The following is a 26,753-nucleotide window of genomic DNA, read 5'->3' as shown; positions in this document are numbered from 1 at the left end:
TTATACATAGTTTTTAAAGCACCCCCTTGTTACAGTCCTGGGTATAAATAGATGATGGGAGAGATCTCTGTACTGACCCCTGATATATCTATACATAGTTATTAGAATGCCCCCTGGTTACAGTCCTGGGTATAATAGATGATGGGAGAGATCTCTGTACTGACCGCTGATATGATATGAAGGCTGAGAGGAGACTTAATAGCTGTCTACAAATACAGTATCTGAAGGGCTGTCACAGTGCAGAGGTCATCAACCTTATTCTCATTTGCACAAGGAAAGACTAGAAGCAATCGGATGAAACTGAAATGGAGGAGACACAAATTAGATATTAGACAGTGAGGGTGATCAATGAGTGGAACAGGTTACCACGGGAGATGGTAAGGGTACTGTTGTACCTTGACACCACCGGAAGCTAGGGGTTTGACAGGACTTGCATGGAGGAATGCCCCTGTCACACCCCTAGCTCCCGATTGGCTGAATTCTTGAAGGTCCTAGCAGCGTCTGTATTGATTTTGGCTGGCTTGGAGGGTTAGGGTTAGTTTTCCTGTTAGGCTTACATTATAAGCTCTAAATGCTTCCATGTTACAACTATAACATGGAAGCATGTAGAGCTAATAATCTAAGCCTAACAGAAAAACTAATCTTAGCCCTCCAGGCCAGCTAAAAATTAATACAGTACGATTGCCTTGCCTGTCCCCGCTGCCCTTTTGACTCTGAAGTGGCGTGCAGACAGATCGGTGCCCCACCGCCAGCAACACTGTCATCTTCCCCCATGGCCACACCGCTGCCAGCAACACTGCCCTGCCCCCGTGCTGTAGCACCGCTCACCGCTCTCAATGAGGCCGTTCCAACGCTGCCCAAACTTTCACGGGATGTGGCCGCTAGTGGCCACTCTGCCCCCCTGCCTCCACTCCCTTCAGCTGCTGTCACCGGAGCTGCTGTTGCTGAGAGGCGGATGGGGAGCGCAGTAGCCCTCAGTGGCCGTATCTCGCTGCTACAGCAGGGGGGAGGACAGTGTGGACGGCACATGACAGCAGAAAGCCCCGTGGGGACAGCCAATCACTAACTGGGGGCATCAACCCAGCTGAATTATGTCACGACCCCTAACTTCCGGTGGTGACATAATACAACAGTACCAGTGGTGAGTTCTCCTTCAATGGAAATCTTCAAATAGTGGCTGGACAAATATCTGTCTGGGGTGATTTAGTGATCCTGCACTGAGCAGAGGGTTGGACCCGATGCCCCGCAAGGTCTCTTACAATTCTCCCTTTCTATTATATAGTTATAGATAGTTATTAAAGCGCACACTTGTTAAGTCCTGGGTATAAATAGATGATGGGAGAAATCTCTGTGTTGTACCCTGATCTATTTATACATAGTTTTTAAAGCACCCCCTTGTTACAGTCCTGGGTATAAATAGATGATGGGAGAGATCTCTGTACTGACCCCTGATATATCTATACATAGTTATTAGAATGCCCCCTGGTTACAGTCCTGGGTATAATAGATGATGGGAGAGATCTCTGTACTGACCGCTGATATGATATGAAGGCTGAGAGGAGACTTAATAGCTGTCTACAAATACAGTATCTGAAGGGCTGTCACAGTGCAGAGGTCATCAACCCTATTCTCATTTGCACAAGGAAAGACTAGAAGCAATTGGATGAAACTGAAATGGAGGAGGCACAAATTAGATATTAGACAGTGAGGGTGATCAATGAGTGGAACAGGTTACCACGGAAGATGGTGAGGGTACTGTTGTACCTTGACACCACCGGAAGCTAGGGGTTTCACAGGACTTGCATGAAGGAATGCCCCTGTCACGCCCCTAGCTCCCGATAGGCTGAATTCTTGAAGGTCCTAGCAGCGTCTGTATTGATTTTGGCTGGCTTGGAGGGTTAGGGTTAGTTTTCCTGTTAGGCTTACATCATAAGCTCTAAATGCTTCCATGTTACAACTATAACATGGAAGCATGTAGAGCTAATAATCTAAGCCTAACAGGAAAACTAACCGTAGCCCTCCAGGCCAGCTAAAAATCAATACAGTCCGATTGCCTTGCCTGTCCCTGATGCCCTTTTGGCTCTGAAGTGCCGTGCAGACAGATCGGTGCCCCACCGCCAGCAACACTGTCATCTTCCCCCATGGCCACATCGCTGCCAGCAACACTGCCCTGCCCCCTGAGAGGTGCTGTAGCACCTCTCACCGCACTTGATGGGGCCGTTCCAACGCTCCCTGCACTTTCACGGGATGCAGCCGCTGACGGCTACTCTGTTCCCCTGCCTCCGCTCCCTTCAGTTGCTGTCACTGGAGCCTCCGCTGCCGAGAGGCGGATGGGAAGCGCAGTAGCCCTCAGTGGCCGCATCTCGCTGCGACAGCAGGGGGGAGGACAGTGTGACCGGCACATCACAGCCGAAAACCCCGCGGGGACAGCCAATCACTAACTGGGGGCGTCAACCCAGCTGAATTATTAAATCAAAAGTAATATGGCAGCATACATAGGTGCATTAAAACACAAAACTATTTATTCTCCCATAGTAAAATTGAGCGACGTTTCGGTCAACAATTAGACCTTTGTCAAGCAAAGGTCTAATTGTTGACCGGAAGGTCGCTCAATTTTACTATGAGAGAATCAACAGTTTTGTGTTTTAATGCACCTATGGATGCTGCCATATTACTTTTAATTTGAAGATATACTACAGAGATGGTCTGGCTCTGGATGGCTGTTGCATTCTTATATGATTGATGCATCCACAGGAGTGGTACAAGTGACATGCTGTCGGCATACTTCCTAGCCCAGCTGAATTATGGCACCACCCCTAACTTCCGGTGGCGACATAATACAACAGTACCAGTGGTGAGTCCTCCTCCAATGGAATTCTTCAAATAGTGGCTGGACAAATATCTGTCTGGGATGATTTAGTGATCCTGCACTGAACAGGGGGTTGGACCCGATGGCCCGCGAGGTCCCTTACAACTCTACTTTCTATGATCTATTTATACATAGTTTTTAAAGCACCCCCTTGTTACAGTCCTGGGTATAAATAGATGATGGTTGAGATCTCTGTGCTGACCCCTGATATATCTATACATAGTTATTAGAGTGCACCCTTGTTACAGTCCTGGGTATAAGAAGATGAGGGGAGAGATCTCTGTACTGACCCCTGATATATCTTTACATAGTTATTAGAGCGCCCCTTTGTTAAGTCCTGGGTATAAATAGATGATGGTTGAGATCTTTGTGCTGACCCCTGATATATCTATACATAGTTATTAGAGTGCACCCTTGTTACAGTCCTGGGTATAAATAGATGATGGGAGAGATCTCTGTGTTGTACCCTGATCTATTTATACGTAGTTATTAAAGCACCCCCTTGTTATAGTCCTGGGTATAAATAGATAATGAGAGAGATCTCTGTGCTGACCCCTGATATATCTATACATAGTTATTACAGCGCTCCCATGTTACAGTCCTGGGTACAACTAGATGATGGGAGACATCTCTGTACTGACCCCTGATATATCTATACATAGTTATTAGAGTGCACCCTTGTTACAGTCCTGGGTATAAATAGATGATGGTTGAGATCTTTGTGCTGACCCCTGATATATCTATACATAGTTATTAGAGTGCACCCTTGTTACAGTCCTGGGTATAAATAGATGATGGGAGAGATCTCTGTGGTGTACCCTGATCTATTTATACGTAGTTATTAAAGCACCCCCTTGTTACAGTCCTGGGTATAAATAGATAATGAGAGAGATCTCTGTGCTGACCCCTGATATATCTATACATAGATATTACAGCGCTCCCATGTTACAGTCCTGGGTACAACTAGATGATGGGAGACATCTCTGTACTGACCCCTGATATATCTATACATAGTTATTAGAGTGCACCCTTGTTACAGTCCTGGGTATAAATAGATGATGGTTGAGATCTTTGTGCTGACCCCTGATATATCTATACATAGTTTTTAGAGTGCCCCCTTGTTACAGTCCTGGGTATAAATAGATAATGAGAGAGATCTCTGTGCTGACCCCTGATATATCTATACATAGTTATTACAGCGCTCCCATGTTACAGTCCTGGGTACAACTAGATGATGGGAGACATCTCTGTGTTGTCCCCTGATATATCTATACATAGTTATTAGAGCGCTCCCTTTTTAAGTCCTGGGTATAAATAGATGATGGGAGAGATCTGTGTACTAACTCCTGATCTATTTATACATAGTTATTAGAGCGCCCCCTTGTTACTATCCTGGGTATAAATAGATGATGGGAGAGATCTCTGTACTGACCCCTGATATATCTATACATAGTTTTTAGAGTGCCCCCTTGTTACAGTCCTGGGTATAAATAGATGATGAGAGAGATCTCTGTGTTGTCCCCTGATATATCTATACGTAGTTATTAAAGCACCCCCTTGTTACAGTCCTGGGTATAAATAGATGATGAGAGAGATCTCTGTGTTGTCCCCTGATATATTTATACATAGTTATTAGAGCAACAACTTGTTACAATCCTGGGTATGATAGACGATTGGAGAGATCTCTGTAGTGATGCCTCCTATAGTATACATAGTTAGAGCCTTCCCATATTACAGTATAAATACATGCGTGATACTGTCTGCTGAGTATCTAATCCCATCAGGTGTGGCACCATGATGTTATCTCTATGTGTATAGCCCATTTAGACCCAACGATTCTCGCTCAAAAATTGCTCAAAACTGTCTTTTGAGTAAGAATCATTGGGTCTAACTGCACAGACATCTTGCAGTTTGCGTGCACGAGTCCTTGATCGTTCTCTTTAAGCATGCTGTGTTCTGCATACCCCGCTCGGTGCGCACAGTGATTTTCAGGCAGCGGCTTTAAATATAAGCCCTTCCCTGAAAATCATCCCCATCAAGTGTAAAAAATTATATTTACTCACCTGTCCGCCGCTGCCGGGGCTCAGCCACGTGTAGCCATCTTCTCCCTGGACTGCTCTGAAGGTCATTCATCAGGCGGGGATTTAAAATCCCCGCCTGCTGAAAGAGCTGTATCTGATTGGCCAGTCACAAGCAGCACTCAGCCATTCATTGAATTATTTTGTTCTCCGACGTCCATTGGACAGGAACACAATTGAACCATGGAGAAAGGAGTAAGGACAAAAGGGAATCTGACTGACCTGACTTCCCCTGCAGTTATGACTGGTTTAATCACCAGGTCTCTACCACACGGTGCCCAACCTGTACAGAGGGCATCTTCCATCCTACTACGTTCTCCAGTACTGAGTCAGAGGAATCAGAGAGCAGAAGATGGGACCCGGACGGAAGATGAACAGAGAAGCTTATTACTGGTGGTGAACATAGGGGGTTATTACTGTTGGGTCAGAGTGGGGCATTATTATTTTGTGATGGGCAAGAAGTGTGAAGGAGGAGCATTAAGGTAAGCTCTAGGATGGGGAGAGTTTCAAGAGATGAGTCACTGCTAGAAGAAGTCTTCATGGTGTTCAGGCCCACGGAGAGAGCAGATCCTGTTTGGAGCCTTGGGGCTCCCAAACGGCTGGTAACTCACCGGCTCAGCAAGTAACTAAGTCTAAAGGCTGGTGCTGGTATTTATTTTTTACCGGCCAGCAACCCTAATCCTGAGGTTGAACACCGGCCATTTATGTCCCATATTATTATAGTTCCGGCAATAAACTAAGGTGGTCCTCATAGTCACATTGCGCCGATTGGCACTGGGAATCCTGAGCTGATTGATGTCTCTTTGCGACCCTCTATGTCTAAAGCTTGAATGCTCTCTTCACTGCTGAAACCTTCTGTGTTCAACTATCATCACAATGTGTGTGCCAAATGCTCCAGAACCGGGTTCCTCTATGCGGTCCATGTACTGACATCGTCTGCTCCATCTGCGGCCGCTGGTTTGAGACGTTTCACCGCGCTCCTGTCAAGATTACAAAATCTCTGTTTATCTGGAGCTATTTATGTGATTTTTATTTTCTATTAGAAGTTGCACAAACTGTGGCCTCTGTACAACATGTTTCCTGCAGGTCTAGAGGAATCAGCGCTCTACACCTTACACTGCACATTGCGAAATGCCCATTGCTCATCATCATCACCATTGCCCTCCGCCGTGGGCTGGATGATTGTATTTCCTGAACTGAGCCCTGCGGAGAGGCAGAAGACAATTTCTACTTCTCCAGGAGTCTTGAGAGGTTCTTCGTGTTATCGGCAGTGTCTTTGGTGGCTACGATGTCAGACCAGGGGCAGATGGACAACTCTTCTGCACTGTCCACCACCTTCATGACCCCCGACTATGACCAAGGACCCGCCATCTTTTGCAATAAAATGGACAGCAAGAATTTTGGGGCTTCGGTGGTGCCTGTCTTCTTCTACCTGGTCTTCATGCTGAGTGTTTTGGGTAACGGCCTCATCTTATACCTTCTTCTGAAGTTTGAGAACATTAAGACGGTGACTAACTTCTTCATCCTCAACCTGGTACTCTCAGACTTGTTGTTCACCCTCCCGCTACCCTTCTGGGGTTACTACCACAGCGATCAGTGGATATTCGGGATGACATCTTGCAGGATGTTGGCCTCTATGTTTTACATTGGCTTCTACAGCTCTATCTTGTTCTTGACCATGATGACGGTGGACCGCTACATGGCGATCGTCCATGCCATTTATGCTACCAGGACCAGGAACACTTTCTACGTCTACACGGTCAGCGGCACGGTTTGGGCCATCAGCTTCTTATCCACTATCCCCAAGTTCAAGCTGTATAGGACAAGATGGGACACATTTTATGAGATGACTCTATGCGAGGAGATGGGGTACGCTTTGGATGAGATGAATACTTGGAAGCTCGTGGGCTACTATCAGCAGCTGGTTATGTTCTACGTGTTGCCGCTTATCATCATCCTGTACTGTTACACGATGATCATCATCAAGCTGCACTTTTCGAAGATGCACGACAAACACAAAGCAACCAAGCTGATCTTCTTCATTGTGGTGGCATTCTTCCTCTGCTGGACGCCATATAGCGTCATCATTTTCATCAAGGCCTTGCAGATCTCCAGGGATTTCATCGATGAAGACTGCGATGAAACCATTGACTATGCGTTTTTTATTTGCCGCAACATCGCCTACTTCCACTGCTGCATCAACCCGTTCTTCTACACATTTGTAGGAACCAAGTTCCGGGAACACCTGTCCCTGATGCTGGGGAGATGGGCCATGTGCGGCTCCAGGTACCGGCCGTCCAGCCTAAGCAGCAAGATGAGCGAGTACTCCCCACAGACCATCTATGAGTGAGGCGGACCTCGCTGCTCTCCGATGACTGCAACGCTATGCTTTATATACATGGGGGGCATGATGGACAGGGGCGTATAAAGGACCCGCTCAGTATTGTGGTTTTTCTTCAGATGCGTCCTCCTCTGTTGATCCGCGGAAACATCTCCAGCGCCAGCTAGTAAGGACGTACCGACCGAGGACGCATCCGGGGAGAGAACAATAGAGATTATATTGTATGTATCACATATCCCGCAGCACTGCTTACTAGTAATGATCAGCCAATAAATTCACAAAACTAAGACCACTCCTCTGCTTATTGTGATCAGGGTATCTAAGCCTAGCAGGTGTGATACTGTTTGCTAATTTGTGAATCTAATTCTAGTAGGTAATACAGTGCTTGCTGAGATGTGTATCTAATCCTATACGGTGTGATACTGTCCACAGAGCCGTGTATCTAATCCTATCCTGTGTGATACTGTCTGCTGAGCTGTGTATCTAATCCTATCCTGTGTGATACTGTCTGTTGAGCTGTGTATCTAATCCCATCCTGTGTAATGCTGTCTCCTAAACTGTATAACTCATCCTATCCTATGTGATACTGTTTGCTGAGCGGTGTATCTAATCCTATCCTGTGTGATACTGTCTGCTTAGATGTGTATCTAATTCTATTTTGTGTGATATTGTCTGCTGAGTCGTGTATCTAATCCTCTCCTGTCTGGTACTGTCTGCTGAGCCGTGTGTCTAATCCTTTCCTGTCTGGTACTGTGTGCTGAGTTGTGTATCTAATCCAATTGTGTGATACTGTCTGCTGAGCCGTGTATCTAATCCTAACTGTTTATATAATCTCATACTATTTAAGAGATATGCTGTATCTAAGCCAATGGTGTGTGACACTATTTGCTGTGCCACTATATTAATTCTATCATGTATGATTCTGCATGCTCAGCTGTGTATCTAATCTTCTCATGTGTGATACTGTCTGCTGAGCTCTGTATCTAATCTCATCATGTCGGATACTCTCTGATGAGCCACTGCATCAAACCTAAAGGCCCTTTTAGACAGAACGATTATAATTCAATGTAAACGCAGCCGATTATAATTCAATGTAAACGCAGCCGACCATGAAGGACACTTTTCACTGATGATAGGAGAGATCTCTGTACCGACTCCTGATATATTACACATACTTATTATAGCACCCCCTTGTTACAGTCCTAGGTATAATTGATGATGAGATAGATCTCTGTATTGTCCCCTGATATATCTATACATAGTTATTAGAGCGCCCCCTTGTTACAGTCCTGCGTATAATTGATGATGGGAGGGATCTCTGTACTGACCCCTGATATGATATGAAGGCTTAGAGGAGACTTAATAGCTGTCTACAAATATCTGAAGGGCTGTCACAGTGCAGAGGGATCAGCCCTATTCTCATTTGCGCAATGAAAGACTAAAAGCAATGGGATGAAACTGAAAGGGAGGACACACAAATTAGATACTAGACAGGTAGGGTGATCAAAAGTGGAACAGGTTACCACGGATGGTGGTGAGGGTACTGTTGTACCTTGATGCCACCGGAAGCTAGGGGTTTGACAGAGCTTGCACGGAGGAACACCCCTGTGCACACTCCTAGCTCCCGATTGACTGAATTCTTGAAGGTCCTAGCAGCATCTGTATTAATTTTTGGCTGGCCTGGAGGGTTAGAAGCATGTAGAGCTAATAATCTAAGCCTACAGGAAAGCTAACCCTAACCCTCACAGCCAGCCAAAAATCAATACAGTCTGATTCCGTTGCCTATCCCTGCTGCCCTCTCGGCTCTGAAGTGCCGTGCAGACACAGATCGGTGCTCCACCGCCGGCAACACTGTCATCCTCCTCTCTGGCCACACCGCTGCCTGCAACACTGTCTTGCCCCCGTGCTGTAGCGCCACTCAGTGTACTCGATGAGGCAGTTCTAACGCTCTCCGCACTTTCATAGGATTCGGCTGCTGACGGCAACTCTGCTCCCTTGCCTCCGCTCCCTTCAGCAGCTGTCACTGGCACTGGGGAGCGGCCGCACCTCAGCAGCCGCATCTTGCCGCTACAGCAGGGGGGAGGACAATGTGGCCGGCGTCGGGGTGATCTTGCTGCTACAGCAGGGGGGAAAACAGTGTTGCCGGCTGCGGGGTTGCTAGGGGGGAGGACAGTCTGCACAGCACATCACAGCCGAGAGCCCCGTGGGGACAGCCAATCACTAACTTGGGGCGTCAACTCAGGTGAATTATGTTACCATCCCTAACTTCGGGTGGCGACATAATACAACAGTACCGGTGGTGACTTCTCCTTCAATGGAGGTCTTCAAATAGAGCCTGGACAAATATCTGTCTGGGATGATTTAGTGATTCTGCACTGAGCACACAGAGGTCCCTTCGAATCTACCATTCTATAATATATTTATACATAGTTATTAAAGCACCCCTTGTTAAGTCCTGGGTATAAATAGATGATGGGAGAGATTTCTGTACTGACCCCTGATATATCTATACGTAGTTATTAGAGTGCCCCCTTGTTAAGTCCTGGATATAAATAGATGATGGGAGAGATCTCTGTTTTGACCCCTAATATACTTATACATTGTTATTAGGGCCCCCCTTGTTACAGTCCTGTGTATAAATAGATGATGGGAGACATCTCTGTGTTGTCCCCTGATCTATTTATACATAGTTATTAGAGCGCCCCCTTGTTACAGTCCTAGGTATAATAGATGATGGGAGAGATCTCTGTACTGACCCCTGATATATCTATACATAGTTATTAGAGCGCCCCCTTGTTAAGTCCTGGGTATAAATAGATGATGGGAGAGATCTCTGTACTGACCCCTGATATATCTATACATAGTTATTAGAACGCCCCCTTGTTACAGTCCTGGGTATAAATAGATGATGGGAGAGATCTCTGTACTGACCCCTGATATATCTATACATAGTTATTAGAGCGCCCAATTGTTACAATTCTGGGTATAATAGATGGTGGGAGAGATCTCTGTATTGACCCCTATTATATTATACATAGTTATTAGAGCGCCACCTTGTTACCTTGTCCTAGGTATAAATAGATGATGGGAGAGATCTATGTATTGACAGCTGATATAGTATATATAGTTAGAGCGTTCTCATATTACAGTGTAAATAGATGTGTGATAGTGTCTGCTGAATAACCATGATGTTATCTCTATGTGTTAGCGACATGTATTTGGTGCTGCATTTGCTCCTATTTCTGGATACAGGATACAGATATCATCATTAGTTGGTTACTGCTAATTACAGATCAGGTATCTGTAGGTTTCCGATTTCATATCTCTATTCTCCTCACTTGGCTTTCGTTCGCACGTGGCAGATTCGTTGCAGTAATGCGATTCTCATTTGCTCAAGTGAACGATCCGATGACATCATCACCAGCTCATCCGCGCTCGGGCAGCATTTGTAGACTGCAGGATTCTTGTTGAAATCGCTCACTTATTGTTCAGTGTTTAAACAGCACGAAGCGGCACTGTTTTTTTTTTTAAAGTTGGCTGAAACTGAACGACGACCGTAAAGCGCACGATTCTTGTTCATAGTTCAGTCGTTGGCCGCATTTAAACTGAACATTTATCATTCAGTTTCGCTCATTTGAACGATTTTCTGAACAATAATCGTTTCTTCTATATGGAGCATTAGGAGGTTGTCTCTGCATCAGGTGAAGGTGACAGCCACCTGATTTTTGAGTAGGTGGTCACAGCCCCGCCCCCTGTTTATGCTGTCCTGTTGTGTACAATTAAAGGAGAACTCCACCCTCAGTCCTCTCTGATCCATCTGCGGAGAGGAAATGAGTAATCTTCACTTCTGTTATCTATAAAGACACAGACACATAATAACAGTGGGGGAGGGGACAATAGGCTCAGCCACGTGTAGCCATCTTCTCCCTGCACTGCTCTGAAGGTCATTCATCAGGCGGGGATTTAAAATCCCCGCCTGCTGAAAGAGCTGTATCTGATTGGCCAGTCACAAGCAGAACTCAGCCATTCATTGAATTATTTTGTTCTCCGACGTCCATTGGACAGGAACACAGTTGAACCATGGAGAAAGGAGTAAGGACAAAAGGGAATCTGACTGACCTGACTTCCCCTGCAGTTATGACTGGTTTAATCACCAGGTCTCTACCACACGGTGCCCAACCTGTACAGAGGGCATCTTCCATCCTACTACGTTCTCAGTACTGAGTCAGAGGAATCAGAGAGCAGAAGATGGGACCTGGACGGAAGATGAACAGAGAAGCTTATTACTGGTGGTGAACATAGGGGGTTATTACTGTTGGGTCAGAGTGGGGCATTATTATTTTGTGATGGGCAAGAAGTGTGAAGGAGGAGCATTAAGGTAAGCTCTAGGATGGGGAGAGTTTCAAGAGATGAGTCACTGCTAGAAGAAGTCTTCATGGTGTTCAGGCCCACGGAGAGAGCAGAGCCTGTTTGGAGCCTTGGGGCTCCCAAACGGCTGGTAACTCACCGGCTCAGCAAGTAACTAAGTCTAAAGGCTGGTGCTGGTATTTATTTTTTACCGGCCAGCAACCCTAATCCTGAGGTTGAACACCGGCCATTTATGTCCCATATTATTATAGTTCCGGCAATAAACTAAGGTGGTCCTCATAGTCACATTGCGCCGATTGGCACTGGGAATCCTGAGCTGATTGATGTCTCTTTGCGACCCTCTATGTCTAAAGCTTGAATGCTCTCTTCACTGCTGAAACCTTCTGTGTTCAACTATCATCACAATGTGTGTGCCAAATGCTCCAGAACCGGGTTCCTCTATGCGGTCCATGTACTGACATCGTCTGCTCCATCTGCGGCCGCTGGTTTGAGACGTTTCACCGCGCTCCTGTCAAGATTACAAAATCTCTGTTTATCTGGAGCTATTTATGTGATTTTTATTTTCTATTAGAAGTTGCACAAACTGTGGCCTCTGTACAACATGTTTCCTGCAGGTCTAGAGGAATCAGCGCTCTACACCTTACACTGCACATTGCGAAATGCCCATTGCTCATCATCATCACCATTGCCCTCCGCCGTGGACTGGATGATTGTATTTCCTGAACTGAGCCCTGCGGAGAGGCAGAAGACAATTTCTACTTCTCCAGGAGTCTTGAGAGGTTCTTCGTGTTATCGGCAGTGTCTTTGGTGGCTACGATGTCAGACCAGGGGCAGATGGACAACTCTTCTGCACTGTCCACCACCTTCATGACCCCCGACTATGACCAAGGACCCGCCATCTTTTGCAATAAAATGGACAGCAAGAATTTTGGGGCTTCGGTGGTGCCTGTCTTCTTCTACCTGGTCTTCATGCTGAGTGTTTTGGGTAACGGCCTCATCTTATACCTTCTTCTGAAGTTTGAGAACATTAAGACGGTGACTAACTTCTTCATCCTCAACCTGGTACTCTCAGACTTGTTGTTCACCCTCCCGCTACCCTTCTGGGGTTACTACCACAGCGATCAGTGGATATTCGGGATGACATCTTGCAGGATGTTGGCCTCTATGTTTTACATTGGCTTCTACAGCTCTATCTTGTTCTTGACCATGATGACGGTGGACCGCTACATGGCGATCGTCCATGCCATTTATGCTACCAGGACCAGGAACACTTTCTACGTCTACACGGTCAGCGGCACGGTTTGGGCCATCAGCTTCTTATCCACTATCCCCAAGTTCAAGCTGTATAGGACAAGATGGGACACATTTTATGAGATGACTCTATGCGAGGAGATGGGGTACGCTTTGGATGAGATGAATACCTGGAAGCTCGTGGGCTACTATCAGCAGCTGGTTATGTTCTACGTGTTGCCGCTTATCATCATCCTGTACTGTTACACGATGATCATCATCAAGCTGCACTTTTCGAAGATGCACGACAAACACAAAGCAACCAAGCTGATCTTCTTCATTGTGGTGGCATTCTTCCTCTGCTGGACGCCATATAGCGTCATCATTTTCATCAAGGCCTTGCAGATCTCCAGGGATTTCATCGATGAAGACTGCGATGAAACCATTGACTATGCGTTTTTTATTTGCCGCAACATCGCCTACTTCCACTGCTGCATCAACCCGTTCTTCTACACATTTGTAGGAACCAAGTTCCGGGAACACCTGTCCCTGATGCTGGGGAGATGGGCCATGTGCGGCTCCAGGTACCGGCCGTCCAGCCTAAGCAGCAAGATGAGCGAGTACTCCCCACAGACCATCTATGAGTGAGGCGGACCTCGCTGCTCTCCGATGACTGCAACGCTATGCTTTATATACATGGGGGGCATGATGGACAGGGGCGTATAAAGGACCCGCTCAGTATTGTGGTTTTTCTTCAGATGCGTCCTCCTCTGTTGATCCGCGGAAACATCTCCAGCGCCAGCTAGTAAGGACGTACCGACCGAGGACGCATCCGGGGAGAGAACAATAGAGATTATATTGTATGTATCACATATCCCGCAGCAATGCTTACTAGTAGTGATCAGCCAATAAATTCACAAAACTAAGACCACTCCTCTGCTTATTGTGATCAGGGTATCTAAGCCTAGCAGGTGTGATACTGTTTGCTAATTTGTGAATCTAATTCTAGTAGGTAATACAGTGCTTGCTGAGATGTGTATCTAATCCTATACGGTGTGATACTGTCCACAGAGCCGTGTATCTAATCCTATCCTGTGTGATACTGTCTGCTGAGCTGTGTATCTAATCCTATCCTGTGTGATACTGTCTGTTGAGCTGTGTATCTAATCCCATCCTGTGTAATGCTGTCTCCTAAACTGTATAACTCATCCTATCCTATGTGATACTGTTTGCTGAGCGGTGTATCTAATCCTATCCTGTGTGATACTGTCTGCTTAGATGTGTATCTAATTCTATTTTGTGTGATATTGTCTGCTGAGTCGTGTATCTAATCCTCTCCTGTCTGGTACTGTCTGCTGAGCCGTGTGTCTAATCCTTTCCTGTCTGGTACTGTGTGCTGAGTTGTGTATCTAATCCAATTGTGTGATACTGTCTGCTGAGCCGTGTATCTAATCCTAACTGTTTATATAATCTCATACTATTTAAGAGATATGCTGTATCTAAGCCAATGGTGTGTGACACTATTTGCTGTGCCACTATATTAATTCTATCATGTATGATTCTGCATGCTCAGCTGTGTATCTAATCTTCTCATGTGTGATACTGTCTGCTGAGCTCTGTATCTAATCTCATCATGTCGGATACTCTCTGATGAGCCACTGCATCAAACCTAAAGGCCCTTTTAGACAGAACGATTATAATTCAATGTAAACGCAGCCGATTATAATTCAATGTAAACGCAGCCGACCATGAAGGACACTTTTCACTGATGATAGGAGAGATCTCTGTACCGACTCCTGATATATTACACATACTTATTATAGCACCCCCTTGTTACAGTCCTAGGTATAATTGATGATGAGATAGATCTCTGTATTGTCCCCTGATATATCTATACATAGTTATTAGAGCGCCCCCTTGTTACAGTCCTGCGTATAATTGATGATGGGAGGGATCTCTGTACTGACCCCTGATATGATATGAAGGCTTAGAGGAGACTTAATAGCTGTCTACAAATATCTGAAGGGCTGTCACAGTGCAGAGGGATCAGCCCTATTCTCATTTGCGCAATGAAAGACTAAAAGCAATGGGATGAAACTGAAAGGGAGGACACACAAATTAGATACTAGACAGGTAGGGTGATCAAAAGTGGAACAGGTTACCACGGATGGTGGTGAGGGTACTGTTGTACCTTGATGCCACCGGAAGCTAGGGGTTTGACAGAGCTTGCACGGAGGAACACCCCTGTGCACACTCCTAGCTCCCGATTGACTGAATTCTTGAAGGTCCTAGCAGCATCTGTATTAATTTTTGGCTGGCCTGGAGGGTTAGAAGCATGTAGAGCTAATAATCTAAGCCTACAGGAAAGCTAACCCTAACCCTCACAGCCAGCCAAAAATCAATACAGTCTGATTCCGTTGCCTATCCCTGCTGCCCTCTCGGCTCTGAAGTGCCGTGCAGACACAGATCGGTGCTCCACCGCCGGCAACACTGTCATCCTCCTCTCTGGCCACACCGCTGCCTGCAACACTGTCTTGCCCCCGTGCTGTAGCGCCACTCAGTGTACTCGATGAGGCAGTTCTAACGCTCTCCGCACTTTCATAGGATTCGGCTGCTGACGGCAACTCTGCTCCCTTGCCTCCGCTCCCTTCAGCAGCTGTCACTGGCACTGGGGAGCGGCCGCACCTCAGCAGCCGCATCTTGCCGCTACAGCAGGGGGGAGGACAATGTGGCCGGCGTCGGGGTGATCTTGCTGCTACAGCAGGGGGGAAAACAGTGTTGCCGGCTGCGGGGTTGCTAGGGGGGAGGACAGTCTGCACAGCACATCACAGCCGAGAGCCCCGTGGGGACAGCCAATCACTAACTTGGGGCGTCAACTCAGGTGAATTATGTTACCATCCCTAACTTCGGGTGGCGACATAATACAACAGTACCGGTGGTGACTTCTCCTTCAATGGAGGTCTTCAAATAGAGCCTGGACAAATATCTGTCTGGGATGATTTAGTGATTCTGCACTGAGCACACAGAGGTCCCTTCGAATCTACCATTCTATAATATATTTATACATAGTTATTAAAGCACCCCTTGTTAAGTCCTGGGTATAAATAGATGATGGGAGAGATTTCTGTACTGACCCCTGATATATCTATACGTAGTTATTAGAGTGCCCCCTTGTTAAGTCCTGGATATAAATAGATGATGGGAGAGATCTCTGTTTTGACCCCTAATATACTTATACATTGTTATTAGGGCCCCCCTTGTTACAGTCCTGTGTATAAATAGATGATGGGAGACATCTCTGTGTTGTCCCCTGATCTATTTATACATAGTTATTAGAGCGCCCCCTTGTTACAGTCCTAGGTATAATAGATGATGGGAGAGATCTCTGTACTGACCCCTGATATATCTATACATAGTTATTAGAGCGCCCCCTTGTTAAGTCCTGGGTATAAATAGATGATGGGAGAGATCTCTGTACTGACCCCTGATATATCTATACATAGTTATTAGAACGCCCCCTTGTTACAGTCCTGGGTATAAATAGATGATGGGAGAGATCTCTGTACTGACCCCTGATATATCTATACATAGTTATTAGAGCGCCCAATTGTTACAATTCTGGGTATAATAGATGGTGGGAGAGATCTCTGTATTGACCCCTATTATATTATACATAGTTATTAGAGCGCCACCTTGTTACCTTGTCCTAGGTATAAATAGATGATGGGAGAGATCTATGTATTGACAGCTGATATAGTATATATAGTTAGAGCGTTCTCATATTACAGTGTAAATAGATGTGTGATAGTGTCTGCTGAATAACCATGATGTTATCTCTATGTGTTAGCGACATGTATTTGGTGCTGCATTTGCTCCTATTTCTGGATACAGGATACAGATATCATCATTAGTTGGTTACTGCTAATTACAGATCAGGTATCTGTAGGTTTCCGATTTCATATCTCTATTCTCCTCACTTGGCTTTCGTTCGCACGTGGCAGATTCGTTGCAGTAATGCGATTCTCATTTGCTCAAGTGAACGATCCGATGACATCATCACCAGCTCATCCGCGCTCGGGCAGCATTTGTAGACTGCAGGATTCTTGTTGAAATCGCTCACTTATTGTTCAGTGTTTAAACAGCACGAAGCGGCACTGTTTTTTTTTTTAAAGTTGGCTGAAACTGAACGACGACCGTAAAGCGCACGATTCTTGTTCATAGTTCAGTCGTTGGCCGCATTTAAACTGAACATTTATCATTCAGTTTCGCTCATTTGAACGATTTTCTGAACAATAATCGTTTCTTCTATATGGAGCATTAGGAGGTTGTCTCTGCATCAGGTGAAGGTGACAGCCACCTGATTTTTGAGTAGGTGGTCACAGCCCCGCCCCCTGTTTATGCTGTCCTGTTGTGTACAATTAAAGGAGAACTCCACCCTCAGTCCTCTCTGATCCATCTGCGGAGAGGAAATGAGTAATCTTCACTTCTGTTATCTATAAAGACACAGACACATAATAACAGTGGGGGAGGGGACAATAGGCTCAGCCACGTGTAGCCATCTTCTCCCTGCACTGCTCTGAAGGTCATTCATCAGGCGGGGATTTAAAATCCCCGCCTGCTGAAAGAGCTGTATCTGATTGGCCAGTCACAAGCAGAACTCAGCCATTCATTGAATTATTTTGTTCTCCGACGTCCATTGGACAGGAACACAGTTGAACCATGGAGAAAGGAGTAAGGACAAAAGGGAATCTGACTGACCTGACTTCCCCTGCAGTTATGACTGGTTTAATCACCAGGTCTCTACCACACGGTGCCCAACCTGTACAGAGGGCATCTTCCATCCTACTACGTTCTCCATTACTGAGTCAGAGGAATCAGAGAGCAGAAGATGGGACCTGGACGGAAGATGAACAGAGAAGCTTATTACTGGTGGTGAACATAGGGGGTTATTACTGTTGGGTCAGAGTGGGGCATTATTATTTTGTGATGGGCAAGAAGTGTGAAGGAGGAGCATTAAGGTAAGCTCTAGGATGGGGAGAGTTTCAAGAGATGAGTCACTGCTAGAAGAAGTCTTCATGGTGTTCAGGCCCACGGAGAGAGCAGAGCCTGTTTGGAGCCTTGGGGCTCCCAAACGGCTGGTAACTCACCGGCTCAGCAAGTAACTAAGTCTAAAGGCTGGTGCTGGTATTTATTTTTTACCGGCCAGCAACCCTAATCCTGAGGTTGAACACCGGCCATTTATGTCCCATATTATTATAGTTCCGGCAATAAACTAAGGTGGTCCTCATAGTCACATTGCGCCGATTGGCACTGGGAATCCTGAGCTGATTGATGTCTCTTTGCGACCCTCTATGTCTAAAGCTTGAATGCTCTCTTCACTGCTGAAACCTTCTGTGTTCAACTATCATCACAATGTGTGTGCCAAATGCTCCAGAACCGGGTTCCTCTATGCGGTCCATGTACTGACATCGTCTGCTCCATCTGCGGCCGCTGGTTTGAGACGTTTCACCGCGCTCCTGCCAAGATTACAAAATCTCTGTTTATCTGGAGCTATTTATGTGATTTTTATTTTCTATTAGAAGTTGCACAAACTGTGGCCTCTGTACAACATGTTTCCTGCAGGTCTAGAGGAATCAGCGCTCTACACCTTACACTGCACATTGCGAAATGCCCATTGCTCATCATCATCACCATTGCCCTCCGCCGTGGACTGGATGATTGTATTTCCTGAACTGAGCCCTGCGGAGAGGCAGAAGACAATTTCTACTTCTCCAGGAGTCTTGAGAGGTTCTTCGTGTTATCGGCAGTGTCTTTGGTGGCTACGATGTCAGACCAGGGGCAGATGGACAACTCTTCTGCACTGTCCACCACCTTCATGACCCCCGACTATGACCAAGGACCCGCCATCTTTTGCAATAAAATGGACAGCAAGAATTTTGGGGCTTCGGTGGTGCCTGTCTTCTTCTACCTGGTCTTCATGCTGAGTGTTTTGGGTAACGGCCTCATCTTATACCTTCTTCTGAAGTTTGAGAACATTAAGACGGTGACTAACTTCTTCATCCTCAACCTGGTACTCTCAGACTTGTTGTTCACCCTCCCGCTACCCTTCTGGGGTTACTACCACAGCGATCAGTGGATATTCGGGATGACATCTTGCAGGATGTTGGCCTCTATGTTTTACATTGGCTTCTACAGCTCTATCTTGTTCTTGACCATGATGACGGTGGACCGCTACATGGCGATCGTCCATGCCATTTATGCTACCAGGACCAGGAACACTTTCTACGTCTACACGGTCAGCGGCACGGTTTGGGCCATCAGCTTCTTATCCACTATCCCCAAGTTCAAGCTGTATAGGACAAGATGGGACACATTTTATGAGATGACTCTATGCGAGGAGATGGGGTACGCTTTGGATGAGATGAATACCTGGAAGCTCGTGGGCTACTATCAGCAGCTGGTTATGTTCTACGTGTTGCCGCTTATCATCATCCTGTACTGTTACACGATGATCATCATCAAGCTGCACTTTTCGAAGATGCACGACAAACACAAAGCAACCAAGCTGATCTTCTTCATTGTGGTGGCATTCTTCCTCTGCTGGACGCCATATAGCGTCATCATTTTCATCAAGGCCTTGCAGATCTCCAGGGATTTCATCGATGAAGACTGCGATGAAACCATTGACTATGCGTTTTTTATTTGCCGCAACATCGCCTACTTCCACTGCTGCATCAACCCGTTCTTCTACACATTTGTAGGAACCAAGTTCCGGGAACACCTGTCCCTGATGCTGGGGAGATGGGCCATGTGCGGCTCCAGGTACCGGCCGTCCAGCCTAAGCAGCAAGATGAGCGAGTACTCCCCACAGACCATCTATGAGTGAGGCGGACCTCGCTGCTCTCCGATGACTGCAACGCTATGCTTTATATACATGGGGGGCATGATGGACAGGGGCGTATAAAGGACCCGCTCAGTATTGTGGTTTTTCTTCAGATGCGTCCTCCTCTGTTGATCCGCGGAAACATCTCCAGCGCCAGCTAGTAAGGACGTACCGACCGAGGACGCATCCGGGGAGAGAACAATAGAGATTATATTGTATGTATCACATATCCCGCAGCAATGCTTACTAGTAGTGATCAGCCAATAAATTCACAAAACTAAGACCACTCCTCTGCTTATTGTGATCAGGGTATCTAAGCCTAGCAGGTGTGATACTGTTTGCTAATTTGTGAATCTAATTCTAGTAGGTAATACAGTGCTTGCTGAGATGTGTATCTAATCCTATACGGTGTGATACTGTCCACAGAGCCGTGTATCTAATCCTATCCTGTGTGATACTGTCTGCTGAGCTGTGTATCTAATCCTATCCTGTGTGATACTGTCTGTTGAGCTGTGTATCTAATCCCATCCTGTGTAATGCTGTCTCCTAAACTGTATAACTCATCCTATCCTATGTGATACTGTTTGCTGAGCGGTGTATCTAATCCTATCCTGTGTGATACTGTCTGCTTAGATGTGTATCTAATTCTATTTTGTGTGATATTGTCTGCTGAGTCGTGTATCTAATCCTCTCCTGTCTGGTACTGTCTGCTGAGCCGTGTGTCTAATCCTTTCCTGTCTGGTACTGTGTGCTGAGTTGTGTATCTAATCCAATTGTGTGATACTGTCTGCTGAGCCGTGTATCTAATCCTAACTGTTTATATAATCTCATACTATTTAAGAGATATGCTGTATCTAAGCCAATGGTGTGTGACACTATTTGCTGTGCCACTATATTAATTCTATCATGTATGATTCTGCATGCTCAGCTGTGTATCTAATCTTCTCATGTGTGATACTGTCTGCTGAGCTCTGTATCTAATCTCATCATGTCGGATACTCTCTGATGAGCCACTGCATCAAACCTAAAGGCCCTTTTAGACAGAACGATTATAATTCAATGTAAACGCAGCCGATTATAATTCAATGTAAACGCAGCCGACCATGAAGGACACTTTTCACTGATGATAGGAGAGATCTCTGTACCGACTCCTGATATATTACACATACTTATTATAGCACCCCCTTGTTACAGTCCTAGGTATAATTGATGATGAGATAGATCTCTGTATTGTCCCCTGATATATCTATACATAGTTATTAGAGCGCCCCCTTGTTACAGTCCTGCGTATAATTGATGATGGGAGGGATCTCTGTACTGACCCCTGATATGATATGAAGGCTTAGAGGAGACTTAATAGCTGTCTACAAATATCTGAAGGGCTGTCACAGTGCAGAGGGATCAGCCCTATTCTCATTTGCGCAATGAAAGACTAAAAGCAATGGGATGAAACTGAAAGGGAGGACACACAAATTAGATACTAGACAGGTAGGGTGATCAAAAGTGGAACAGGTTACCACGGATGGTGGTGAGGGTACTGTTGTACCTTGATGCCACCGGAAGCTAGGGGTTTGACAGAGCTTGCACGGAGGAACACCCCTGTGCACACTCCTAGCTCCCGATTGACTGAATTCTTGAAGGTCCTAGCAGCATCTGTATTAATTTTTGGCTGGCCTGGAGGGTTAGAAGCATGTAGAGCTAATAATCTAAGCCTACAGGAAAGCTAACCCTAACCCTCACAGCCAGCCAAAAATCAATACAGTCTGATTCCGTTGCCTATCCCTGCTGCCCTCTCGGCTCTGAAGTGCCGTGCAGACACAGATCGGTGCTCCACCGCCGGCAACACTGTCATCCTCCTCTCTGGCCACACCGCTGCCTGCAACACTGTCTTGCCCCCGTGCTGTAGCGCCACTCAGTGTACTCGATGAGGCAGTTCTAACGCTCTCCGCACTTTCATAGGATTCGGCTGCTGACGGCAACTCTGCTCCCTTGCCTCCGCTCCCTTCAGCAGCTGTCACTGGCACTGGGGAGCGGCCGCACCTCAGCAGCCGCATCTTGCCGCTACAGCAGGGGGGAGGACAATGTGGCCGGCGTCGGGGTGATCTTGCTGCTACAGCAGGGGGGAAAACAGTGTTGCCGGCTGCGGGGTTGCTAGGGGGGAGGACAGTCTGCACAGCACATCACAGCCGAGAGCCCCGTGGGGACAGCCAATCACTAACTTGGGGCGTCAACTCAGGTGAATTATGTTACCATCCCTAACTTCGGGTGGCGACATGATACAACAGTACCGGTGGTGACTTCTCCTTCAATGGAGGTCTTCAAATAGAGCCTGGACAAATATCTGTCTGGGATGATTTAGTGATTCTGCACTGAGCACACAGAGGTCCCTTCGAATCTACCATTCTATAATATATTTATACATAGTTATTAAAGCACCCCTTGTTAAGTCCTGGGTATAAATAGATGATGGGAGAGATTTCTGTACTGACCCCTGATATATCTATACGTAGTTATTAGAGTGCCCCCTTGTTAAGTCCTGGATATAAATAGATGATGGGAGAGATCTCTGTTTTGACCCCTAATATACTTATACATTGTTATTAGGGCCCCCCTTGTTACAGTCCTGTGTATAAATAGATGATGGGAGACATCTCTGTGTTGTCCCCTGATCTATTTATACATAGTTATTAGAGCGCCCCCTTGTTACAGTCCTAGGTATAATAGATGATGGGAGAGATCTCTGTACTGACCCCTGATATATCTATACATAGTTATTAGAGCGCCCCCTTGTTAAGTCCTGGGTATAAATAGATGATGGGAGAGATCTCTGTACTGACCCCTGATATATCTATACATAGTTATTAGAACGCCCCCTTGTTACAGTCCTGGGTATAAATAGATGATGGGAGAGATCTCTGTACTGACCCCTGATATATCTATACATAGTTATTAGAGCGCCCAATTGTTACAATTCTGGGTATAATAGATGGTGGGAGAGATCTCTGTATTGACCCCTATTATATTATACATAGTTATTAGAGCGCCACCTTGTTACCTTGTCCTAGGTATAAATAGATGATGGGAGAGATCTATGTATTGACAGCTGATATAGTATATATAGTTAGAGCGTTCTCATATTACAGTGTAAATAGATGTGTGATAGTGTCTGCTGAATAACCATGATGTTATCTCTATGTGTTAGCGACATGTATTTGGTGCTGCATTTGCTCCTATTTCTGGATACAGGATACAGATATCATCATTAGTTGGTTACTGCTAATTACAGATCAGGTATCTGTAGGTTTCCGATTTCATATCTCTATTCTCCTCACTTGGCTTTCGTTCGCACGTGGCAGATTCGTTGCAGTAATGCGATTCTCATTTGCTCAAGTGAACGATCCGATGACATCATCACCAGCTCATCCGCGCTCGGGCAGCATTTGTAGACTGCAGGATTCTTGTTGAAATCGCTCACTTATTGTTCAGTGTTTAAACAGCACGAAGCGGCACTGTTTTTTTTTTTAAAGTTGGCTGAAACTGAACGACGACCGTAAAGCGCACGATTCTTGTTCATAGTTCAGTCGTTGGCCGCATTTAAACTGAACATTTATCATTCAGTTTCGCTCATTTGAACGATTTTCTGAACAATAATCGTTTCTTCTATATGGAGCATTAGGAGGTTGTCTCTGCATCAGGTGAAGGTGACAGCCACCTGATTTTTGAGTAGGTGGTCACAGCCCCGCCCCCTGTTTATGCTGTCCTGTTGTGTACAATTAAAGGAGAACTCCACCCTCAGTCCTCTCTGATCCATCTGCGGAGAGGAAATGAGTAATCTTCACTTCTGTTATCTATAAAGACACAGACACATAATAACAGTGGGGGAGGGGACAATAGGCTCAGCCACGTGTAGCCATCTTCTCCCTGCACTGCTCTGAAGGTCATTCATCAGGCGGGGATTTAAAATCCCCGCCTGCTGAAAGAGCTGTATCTGATTGGCCAGTCACAAGCAGAACTCAGCCATTCATTGAATTATTTTGTTCTCCGACGTCCATTGGACAGGAACACAGTTGAACCATGGAGAAAGGAGTAAGGACAAAAGGGAATCTGACTGACCTGACTTCCCCTGCAGTTATGACTGGTTTAATCACCAGGTCTCTACCACACGGTGCCCAACCTGTACAGAGGGCATCTTCCATCCTACTACGTTCTCCATTACTGAGTCAGAGGAATCAGAGAGCAGAAGATGGGACCTGGACGGAAGATGAACAGAGAAGCTTATTACTGGTGGTGAACATAGGGGGTTATTACTGTTGGGTCAGAGTGGGGCATTATTATTTTGTGATGGGCAAGAAGTGTGAAGGAGGAGCATTAAGGTAAGCTCTAGGATGGGGAGAGTTTCAAGAGATGAGTCACTGCTAGAAGAAGTCTTCATGGTGTTCAGGCCCACGGAGAGAGCAGAGCCTGTTTGGAGCCTTGGGGCTCCCAAACGGCTGGTAACTCACCGGCTCAGCAAGTAACTAAGTCTAAAGGCTGGTGCTGGTATTTATTTTTTACCGGCCAGCAACCCTAATCCTGAGGTTGAACACCGGCCATTTATGTCCCATATTATTATAGTTCCGGCAATAAACTAAGGTGGTCCTCATAGTCACATTGCGCCGATTGGCACTGGGAATCCTGAGCTGATTGATGTCTCTTTGCGACCCTCTATGTCTAAAGCTTGAATGCTCTCTTCACTGCTGAAACCTTCTGTGTTCAACTATCATCACAATGTGTGTGCCAAATGCTCCAGAACCGGGTTCCTCTATGCGGTCCATGTACTGACATCGTCTGCTCCATCTGCGGCCGCTGGTTTGAGACGTTTCACCGCGCTCCTGTCAAGATTACAAAATCTCTGTTTATCTGGAGCTATTTATGTGATTTTTATTTTCTATTAGAAGTTGCACAAACTGTGGCCTCTGTACAACATGTTTCCTGCAGGTCTAGAGGAATCAGCGCTCTACACCTTACACTGCACATTGCAAAATGCCCATTGCTCATCATCATCACCATTGCCCTCCGCCGTGGACTGGATGATTGTATTTCCTGAACTGAGCCCTGCGGAGAGGCAGAAGACAATTTCTACTTCTCCAGGAGTCTTGAGAGGTTCTTCGTGTTATCGGCAGTGTCTTTGGTGGCTACGATGTCAGACCAGGGGCAGATGGACAACTCTTCTGCACTGTCCACCACCTTCATGACCCCCGACTATGACCAAGGACCCGCCATCTTTTGCAATAAAATGGACAGCAAGAATTTTGGGGCTTCGGTGGTGCCTGTCTTCTTCTACCTGGTCTTCATGCTGAGTGTTTTGGGTAACGGCCTCATCTTATACCTTCTTCTGAAGTTTGAGAACATTAAGACGGTGACTAACTTCTTCATCCTCAACCTGGTACTCTCAGACTTGTTGTTCACCCTCCCGCTACCCTTCTGGGGTTACTACCACAGCGATCAGTGGATATTCGGGATGACATCTTGCAGGATGTTGGCCTCTATGTTTTACATTGGCTTCTACAGCTCTATCTTGTTCTTGACCATGATGACGGTGGACCGCTACATGGCGATCGTCCATGCCATTTATGCTACCAGGACCAGGAACACTTTCTACGTCTACACGGTCAGCGGCACGGTTTGGGCCATCAGCTTCTTATCCACTATCCCCAAGTTCAAGCTGTATAGGACAAGATGGGACACATTTTATGAGATGACTCTATGCGAGGAGATGGGGTACGCTTTGGATGAGATGAATACCTGGAAGCTCGTGGGCTACTATCAGCAGCTGGTTATGTTCTACGTGTTGCCGCTTATCATCATCCTGTACTGTTACACGATGATCATCATCAAGCTGCACTTTTCGAAGATGCACGACAAACACAAAGCAACCAAGCTGATCTTCTTCATTGTGGTGGCATTCTTCCTCTGCTGGACGCCATATAGCGTCATCATTTTCATCAAGGCCTTGCAGATCTCCAGGGATTTCATCGATGAAGACTGCGATGAAACCATTGACTATGCGTTTTTTATTTGCCGCAACATCGCCTACTTCCACTGCTGCATCAACCCGTTCTTCTACACATTTGTAGGAACCAAGTTCCGGGAACACCTGTCCCTGATGCTGGGGAGATGGGCCATGTGCGGCTCCAGGTACCGGCCGTCCAGCCTAAGCAGCAAGATGAGCGAGTACTCCCCACAGACCATCTATGAGTGAGGCGGACCTCGCTGCTCTCCGATGACTGCAACGCTATGCTTTATATACATGGGGGGCATGATGGACAGGGGCGTATAAAGGACCCGCTCAGTATTGTGGTTTTTCTTCAGATGCGTCCTCCTCTGTTGATCCGCGGAAACATCTCCAGCGCCAGCTAGTAAGGACGTACCGACCGAGGACGCATCCGGGGAGAGAACAATAGAGATTATATTGTATGTATCACATATCCCGCAGCAATGCTTACTAGTAGTGATCAGCCAATAAATTCACAAAACTAAGACCACTCCTCTGCTTATTGTGATCAGGGTATCTAAGCCTAGCAGGTGTGATACTGTTTGCTAATTTGTGAATCTAATTCTAGTAGGTAATACAGTGCTTGCTGAGATGTGTATCTAATCCTATACGGTGTGATACTGTCCACAGAGCCGTGTATCTAATCCTATCCTGTGTGATACTGTCTGCTGAGCTGTGTATCTAATCCTATCCTGTGTGATACTGTCTGTTGAGCTGTGTATCTAATCCCATCCTGTGTAATGCTGTCTCCTAAACTGTATAACTCATCCTATCCTATGTGATACTGTTTGCTGAGCGGTGTATCTAATCCTATCCTGTGTGATACTGTCTGCTTAGATGTGTATCTAATTCTATTTTGTGTGATATTGTCTGCTGAGTCGTGTATCTAATCCTCTCCTGTCTGGTACTGTCTGCTGAGCCGTGTGTCTAATCCTTTCCTGTCTGGTACT

At 46.1% G+C, this 26,753-nt stretch overlaps 4 protein-coding genes across 4 annotated transcripts; all 4 read left to right on the top strand.

The window, feature by feature from the left end:
- The first annotated feature begins 6,148 nt into the window (after positions 1 to 6,148).
- On the top strand, positions 6,149 to 7,575 carry LOC136631599 (C-C chemokine receptor type 3-like). The gene has a single exon (XM_066605884.1). The coding sequence runs from the start codon at positions 6,236 to 6,238 to the stop codon at positions 7,295 to 7,297; it is 1,062 nt and encodes a 353-aa protein (XP_066461981.1). The 5' UTR covers positions 6,149 to 6,235; the 3' UTR covers positions 7,298 to 7,575.
- A 4,769-nt stretch (positions 7,576 to 12,344) lies between these two features.
- On the top strand, positions 12,345 to 13,812 carry LOC136631598 (C-C chemokine receptor type 3-like). Its single transcript, XM_066605883.1, has one exon. The coding sequence runs from the start codon at positions 12,473 to 12,475 to the stop codon at positions 13,532 to 13,534; it is 1,062 nt and encodes a 353-aa protein (XP_066461980.1). The 5' UTR covers positions 12,345 to 12,472; the 3' UTR covers positions 13,535 to 13,812.
- A 4,750-nt stretch (positions 13,813 to 18,562) lies between these two features.
- LOC136631597 (C-C chemokine receptor type 3-like) lies at positions 18,563 to 20,050 on the top strand. The gene has a single exon (XM_066605882.1). It carries the CDS (start codon positions 18,711 to 18,713, stop codon positions 19,770 to 19,772), a length of 1,062 nt encoding a protein of 353 aa, XP_066461979.1. The 5' UTR covers positions 18,563 to 18,710; the 3' UTR covers positions 19,773 to 20,050.
- Positions 20,051 to 24,861: 4,811 nt separating this feature from the next.
- On the top strand, positions 24,862 to 26,288 carry LOC136631596 (C-C chemokine receptor type 3-like). Its single transcript, XM_066605881.1, has one exon. It carries the CDS (start codon positions 24,949 to 24,951, stop codon positions 26,008 to 26,010), a length of 1,062 nt encoding a protein of 353 aa, XP_066461978.1. The 5' UTR covers positions 24,862 to 24,948; the 3' UTR covers positions 26,011 to 26,288.
- Positions 26,289 to 26,753: the final 465 nt, after the last annotated feature.

This window comes from Eleutherodactylus coqui, chromosome 6, assembly GCF_035609145.1.
Source record: "Eleutherodactylus coqui strain aEleCoq1 chromosome 6, aEleCoq1.hap1, whole genome shotgun sequence".
Lineage (NCBI taxonomy): Eukaryota > Metazoa > Chordata > Amphibia > Anura > Eleutherodactylidae > Eleutherodactylus > Eleutherodactylus coqui.
Note: the sequence above shows the minus strand (reverse complement) of the source record. Positions and strands in the feature narration are given on the sequence as shown.